Source organism: Alosa pseudoharengus, unplaced genomic scaffold (genome assembly GCF_046254945.1).
Source record: "Alosa pseudoharengus isolate Yale_2024_CS ecotype anadromous, Long Island Sound unplaced genomic scaffold, YU_APseudo_1.1 YU_APseudo_1.1_scf_21, whole genome shotgun sequence".
In the NCBI taxonomy this organism is placed as follows: Eukaryota; Metazoa; Chordata; class Actinopteri; order Clupeiformes; family Clupeidae; genus Alosa; species Alosa pseudoharengus.
In genome coordinates this window covers 4,894,180-4,901,679 of record NW_027468674.1, presented here as the reverse complement: position 1 = coordinate 4,901,679, position 7,500 = coordinate 4,894,180, and the positions used below count along the sequence as shown (strand labels likewise).

The window sequence follows — 7,500 nt, the reverse complement described above, 5'->3', positions numbered from 1 at the left end:
CTGAGAACTGCCAATCACGTGGTCAGTAGCCAATGAGTTATGAGATTAAGCCCCCCCCCCCACTATCAGAAATACATCCCACCTTCCTGTGATTCAACAATTAAGCACAGGTGTTTTGATCACATTCCTTGGGGCAGGTCTCTCTATACACACACACACACACACACATACACAAGCACATACAGATCCCGGGATATAAGCAGTGTCCACACACACACACCCTGCAGAGATGTCCCCTGTCTGTTTTGGTTAGACAGAGAGACACAGGAAGGCCTCATCTGGTCTCCACGGTAACCAGAGACGGCAAGGGACTATGTGTCTGACAAACTGTCCAGTGCTCGTCGTTAGAACCTCCAGAGTAATTGATTAATTACTTAATTGGCCTACTGACTGGGGAGTGTGTGTGTGTGGTGTGTGTGGACATTGCGCTCATACTTGGTCATCTGCGTGTGTGTGTGTGTGCCAGGGCTCAGTGTTAACTTTTAATAGTGGTTGCCAGCAGGCATGAGGTTTTGGTTTGGAGGGGGGGGGATGATGCATGCTTCTGCTTAACATCAGCGGATACTGGGTTAATGATTACAGACCTGTGTGTGAGAGTTTAGAGAGTGGAGTGGGCTAATTGCAACTGAACTGGTAATTGAGTCGGACAGGAAACAGCTGGTGTGTGTACTAATCTGTGTGTGTGAGCGCACCGGTGTTCTTGGAGCATTGTTTAGTTACCCGTGGGACCATTGGCATTTCTCTGACAGCACTATTTGTGTGTGTGTGTGTGTGTGTGTGTGTGTGTGTGTGCGCTCCAATGGCTTAATCCTGTGGGTGTGTGTGTGTGTGTGTGCGTGTGCGCACACATGCGCTAATAGCTGTTCTCAGACCACTTATTTAGACATTTGCAATATAATATAGTAGGCTATAATATATCTGTATTATTTTATATCCTGATATAAAAATACTTTACTGAATGTCTTATATTTATGACAGCACACTTTATGCTGATTAGCCTATAGCCTAGGCCTACTATTTGTACTACCTCTTTAATTCAGCTGTCTGGTTGAAGCCTGGAAATATTGTAAACAAAGTAGCATAGTTGGCTAGCTTATAGTCTACTAATTGTACTGTTCAGTTTCCCCATGTGTGTTTAAGTTTCAAAGTAGCCTAATACTTGTTCTCCTTGGGACAAGCCCTTTTGGGAAATGTTGGTATTGAGATGACCAGTCAACTTGATTGCAAGAGTTTTAAACAAATATGTGCAGCATGCTAATGATGCTAAGCGGATTTAATAATAATTTAGCTAGTTGTCTTCTATGCGTCCTTGCTTTCACGATTGTGACTGTTTTATTTGGATTGTGTTTGCCGAGTCGCGCGTGTTCATTGAGCAGGAGAGGGAGGGAGGGAGGGAGGGAGGGAGGGAGGGAGAGTGAGAGGGAGCAAGCGAGCGCGAGAGGGAGCCGGGCAAGGAGAGGGGGTTTACACCTAGCCTACTGTATACTGTTTGGTAAAGTTGAACAGTCTACAATGAAAGCAACGAGGTATGAAATTATGTATTTAATTATTTTTGGACAACGTAGGCTACCGGTAAGTAAAGCGGGAGATGTGTGTTGTTTATGCAGCCGCATAAGCATGAAACACTAGGGTGTGTCGCGGTTCTGGCTTTACACACCGCGACACAGTATCGTGGATATAAGTGTTGCGATTTCGGTTTCGAATCGCATATCGTTACAGCCCTAGTGTTAATGAAGCGGGTGTAAGATTTGTAAATAAGTGTCTCTCTCTCTCTCTCTCTCTCTCTCTCTCTCTCTCTCTCTCTCTCTCTCTCTCTCTCGGCAGATCCGACATGGCGGAGCAGGAACCGACCCCGGAGCAGCTGGCGGCGTTGGCGGCGGAGAACGAGGAGACGGAGAGCGTCAACTACAAGCCTCCCGCCCAGAAGAGCCTGCAGGAGATCCAGGAGCTGGACAAGGACGACGAGAGCCTGCGCAAGTACAAGGAGGCCCTGCTGGGAGCCGCCGCCAAGGAAGCAGGTGTGTGTGTGTGTGTGTGTGTGTGTCTATATGAGGGAGAGAGAAAGTGCGTCCAAGTAGAGGTGTGTATGTGTGTCTATGAGAGAGGAAGAGAACGCGTCCACAAGTAGAAGTGTGTGTGTGTGTGTATGTGTATGAGAGAGGAAGAGAATGCGTCCACAAGTAGAAGTGTGTGTGTGAGAGCCTCCACTGGGCTCCGCCACCTCAGAAGCAGGTAAGTTGGTAGTGATGGGGATAGTTGGCTGCTTTTCATTGGCTCCTGTTAGTCGAGGGGCATGTCAGGAAGCTGCTTGTGATGAGGCCTATAGTGTAGTGTGTTGTGATGAGGCCTATAGTGTAGTGTAGTGTGTTGTGATGAGGCCTATAGTGTAGTGTAGTGTAGTGTGTTGTGATGAGGCCTATAGTGTAGTGTAGTGTGTTGTGATGAGGCCTATAGTGTAGTGCAGGATCCGGCCCGCCAAGCACTTTAATCAGGCCCGCCGAGCATTTCATTTAGGCTAGTTATCAGGCTGCTCGCTATTTTTTTCCTGCGATAGACGTTGGTTAGCTTTACTGCAAACTGCTTTTCACTCTCCTTAGATAACGTTTACAATGTCAATGTCAAAACATCATGTTAAATAGAGATAACATCATGTTAAACTAAGTTAACTCTTAGTTATCTCCTTTGCAGCAGATCTAACGTGAACATATGCAATCCATTTAATTGGGAACACGTCTGAACTCACGAGAGGGAGAGAGAGCCGCAGGTTCCAGCTGGCTTGTGATTGTTGATAATTGATATCTCCTCCATCAAGGAAATCATGAAGGCAACAGTAGTTCCCACTACTGACCATTTAAAAACTGTGAGAGGGCCCAGCCGTAGGTACAGCACTAGCCTTAGTGGAGCAGGCAGAAGATCATTGAGAAATAAACGTGAATTAAAGCGACTGTCTTAAAGCGATAGTGTACAATTTATACATTTGTTAAACAGCATAAAATTAGCAGTATTTTTAAAACAAATTAGCAGTATTTTAAAAGAAATACTTTTCATACTAAATTATAGGCTATAAAAATGTTTTTTTTTTAGGCGTGTGTCGTGGGGGGGGGGGGGGGGTTGTGTGGCCCGCCGGCCAATTTTCAAAACCCAATGTGGCCCTTGAGCCAAAAAGTTTGCCCACCCCTGGTGTAGTGTGTTGTGATGAGGCCTATCAGGGCTCCAGAGTGCGACCAAATTTTTCAAAAGTGCGACTACTGAAACTCTACCTTTGGTTCAATAACACACATATTTGGCCAATATCGTGGTTTAAACAAATCACAGATAGTGAAGGGCTGGACCTCCCCTCTGATTGGCCGTGGCCCAGTGCCTGTGTGTAAATTTGAAAATGCGTGTGCTGCAGAGAGAGAGAGAGGTCAGAGACCAGTCAGATAAACAGAGTGGATGTAGTTGCATTACAGTGTGGTCACATAGGCCGAGATAAATGTCCCCTCTCCCCACTGCCTTTCGGCGGCTGGCAGCAGCAAACCAATCAGACGAGCCCGAGATGATGATCAAGTTTATCGTTGCCTACGATAGGCCTAGTGAAACTTCCCTTCATCAAGTTCAGTCCGAAATAATTATTCACCAGAAAAATAGTTTGAACGTAAACCCGACGTACAGGAATGCCACTTGCGTCATTGCAGATGAAAAGACGTCTTAAAATTGCGAACAATGCATACAAGGCCTTCGAGCCATTGACCGCAGTTACATGCAGGGAGTAACCCGGTTTTCAACAGCAATATTCGTTTTGCGCGCCAAGGCCTAAAGATATAGTGTAGTGTGTTGTGATGAGGCCTATAGTGTAGTGTGTTGTGATGAGGCCTATAGTGTAGTATGTTGTGATGAGGCCTATAGTGTAGTGTGTTGTGATGAAGCCTATAGTGTAGTGTAGTGTGTTGTGATGAGGCCTATAGTGTAGTGTGCTACGCAGTCATGAAGCTGCTTGTGATGAGGCCTATAGTGTAGTGTGTTACGCAGGAAGGATCTGATTCATGAAACAAACTTTGGTTTTTGGGCTTTTGCCTTCTCAGATAGGTCAGGAAGCAAGGGAGATCAGGACCTGATTTTACACACACACAAACACACACACACACAGAGAGAGAGAGATGTGGAGTAGCCTAACTGGTTACACAGAGAGAGAGAGAGAGAGAGAGAGAGAGAGGTGGAGTAGCCTAACTGGTTACACACACACACACACACACACACACACACACACACACACACACACACACACACACACACAGAGGTGGAGTAGCCTAACTGGTTTTAAACTAGGGATGGGCAAAGCGAGGCTTTATGAAGCACTGAAACGTTCGAAGCAATTGTGCTGAATTGTTCCAAAGCTTCGAAACAATTCCGACACCTCAGCTGTTTAGGGTGAAACAAATCTCTCATGCTTCGTTTTGGAGATGTAGTCTTTAAAGTTCGTGGCTCGCTGTGTTACCTGTGTTCAGTCTTTGTCAAAAGCTAATCAGTCATGCCCTTGGTCAAATACTGGATGGGAGACCACATGAAGTCACAATAGAGAATCTTATTGCTGCCACTAGTGTTCTCTAAATCACTTTCTTATAAAAACTCTCGATTTTTTACCATTCTGAGAGTTTAGTTGAAACTGTGTGGTTAATGATGAATCAAGAAAACTTATAGCTAAACGATCTGAAACAATACCTTACAAATCAAACGGGGATCGAACCATTTGAGCAGCCTGGGCTACCGTGCAAAAAACACCCTCACTAACCACTACACCATCATGGTTATTGCTTAAGAAAAGTCTACACTGTTAATTGAACGCGCGGGCACGCCTGCCGACACCGGTGAAATGCACCGAAGGTTCACTTAACTTTGGTCACATGACATGGGGATTTTGAACGATGTTTCGAAGCAGTGGTCACATGACATGGCTGTTTTGAACCACGTTTCGAAGCAGTGTTTCGAAACACTTGTGCTTGGAAGCCTCGACACTGATTCGAGACGTTGGTTTTGAAAGTCACGCCCCTATTTTAAACCCACTTCCTCATTCCATCTCTTCCCCATCCCCCAGTTTGCAGTGAATCTCAGCTGACTGGATGTGGCTTTGCAATAAACATACAAAGTACTTTGTGTGTGTGTTTGTTTGTTTGTGTGCGCGCGTGTGTGTGTGCGCGCACATGCCTGTGTGTGTGTGTGTGTGCGCGAACATGCACATGCCCGAGAAAGCGTTCCTATTGTATTGACCTGCGCCACATTTTCATAAACTGATAAGAAAAACTCTCCTCACTCAGGAGTTATGAATCGCTGATTAGAAAGAAGTGATGTGTTTTGTTCTCTCTCTCTTTCTGTGTGTGTGTGTGCTATTTGGTTGATAATTAGCTGTGTTGGCAGTGTCATGATTGAAATCTTGAAAACCTTGTCACACACACACACACACACACACACACACACACACACACACACACACTAAGGCATTAGTGTGGCGTTGTGTACTTTGATCAGGTTTATGGCTCCACTGCCCCACCCTGGAGGGATCTGGAGCTGACGTCAGCCATTGGCCTGGATCACACTTTAATTCACATCAGCTGTGCTGAGGAGCCGTGTGTGTAGAGTGTGTGCGTGTGTGCGTGTGTGCGTGTGTGTGTGTGTATGTAGAGTGTGTGTGTGTGTGTGTTGAGGAGCCATGTGTGTAGAGTGTGCGTGTGTGTGTGTGTGTGTGTGTGTGTGTATGTAGAGTGTGTGTGTGTGTGTGTTGAGGAGCCATGTGTGTGTGTGTGTGTGTGTATGTGTATGTAGAGTGTGTGTGTGTGTGTGTGTGTAGAGTGTGCGTGTGTGTTGAGGAGCCGTGAGTGTGTGTGTGTGTGTAGAGTGTGTGTGTGTGTGTGTGTGTGTGTGTGTGTGTGTGTGTGTGTGTTGAGGAGCCGTGTGTGTGTAGAGTGTGCGTGTGTGTGCATGTTCTGCAGTGTGGTGTTGTGCATTCTGTGAGTATGGATGGTGTGTGTGACTATGAAAGTGTTGGGTGTGTGTTGTAGTGTATTAATCCATTTACTGTAATGTGTTGAATACTTTCTCTCTCTCTCTCTCTCTCTTCATCTCTCTCTCTCTCCCTCTCTCTCTCTCTCTTCATCTCTCTCTCTCTCTCTCTCTTCATCTCTCTCTCCCTCTCTCCCTCTCCCTCTCTCTCTCTTCATCTCTCTCTTCATCTCTCTCTCTCTCCCTCTCTCTCTCTCTCTCTCTTCATCTCTCCCTCTCTCTCTCTCAGACCCCAATGCAAAGATTAACGTTGTGGTGACGCGACTGACGCTCATGTGTGAGACGGCACCTGCTCCCTTGACTCTTGACCTGCAGGGTGAGTCTCTCCTTTACACACACACACACACACACACACACACACACACACACACACACACACACACACACACTGTCTCACACACACTCACTGTCTCACACACACACACTTACTTTCTCACACACACACACTCACTGTCACACACACACACACACACACACACACACACACACGGACTTTCACTTAATTTACTGCACACACTCAAACGCACTCACAGTACATCATTTGCACAGGAAATATGACTTGGAGTCATCAGGTCTCCTGTGTGTGTGTGTGTGTGTGTGTGTGTGTGTGTCTGAGTGTGTCTGAGAGGGAGAGCGCATGGCGCCATCTTCATGAGTAGACTAATTAGTCTTATTTAACGAGGGTAATGAGGCCGACAAACCCCTAGGGTGACTTAATCTACACCACACACACACACACACACACACGTTGATTGCTTGATCACTGTTCTTTTCCTGACACTCACATATACAGATAATATACATTTTGATCATTTTATATATTTAATACTGATTAAAACTAAACAGCGTGTGTGAGTGATTTGGAATGACCACTGATTTAAAACTACACAACGTGTGTGTGTGTGAGAGAGTGATTTGGAATGATGACCAATACTGATTAAAACTCCACAGCATCCATGTATTCACAAAGAGCCTGTTTCACCTGACAATACACACACTGCTAGTAGTCACAACCACATGAATGAATAAATAAATAAATGTTTACGTTAAGGACAGAGATGTCCGCCTACTCAAAATATGCAGACTGCCTATGACTGCTGACACAGAACAGCGTGTGAGATAGATAGACAGATAGACAGATAGATAGATAGATAGATAGATACTTTATTGATCCCCAAGGATCAAAATGGTTCCAAAATGCTATATCCACCATTTTAATGAATTTTCATCATCATTGTTTTACATTTTAGTTTTGCTAAATAATTTCAGTACAACTGTAATTGGGTATTGTTATTTTTTTTACCTTGACTCAATCAAAACAACACAACTGCAATTTGATTGATATTTCTTGGAATACACAATTGAATAACATTTGTTTGTGGCTGGTGTTTTTGGTGCCTTCACCACACACTGCTGTAGTGTGTGTGTGTGTGTGTGTGTGTGTGTGTGTCTGCTGTAGTGTGT

The 7,500-nt window shown here is 45.1% G+C and overlaps 1 protein-coding gene across 1 annotated transcript in view; it reads left to right on the top strand.

Annotated features, from left to right (window-relative positions):
- Positions 1-7,500, top strand: part of arhgdia (Rho GDP dissociation inhibitor (GDI) alpha) — a 34,299-nt gene that overhangs the window by 23,230 nt on the left and 3,569 nt on the right. Inside the window, exons 2-3 of the mRNA XM_076298861.1 lie at positions 1,825-2,018; positions 6,266-6,352. Of these exons, the coding sequence (XP_076154976.1) occupies positions 1,832-2,018; positions 6,266-6,352 (274 nt within the window). The 5' untranslated portion in view covers positions 1,825-1,831. The remainder of the gene's footprint in view (positions 1-1,824; positions 2,019-6,265; positions 6,353-7,500) is intronic.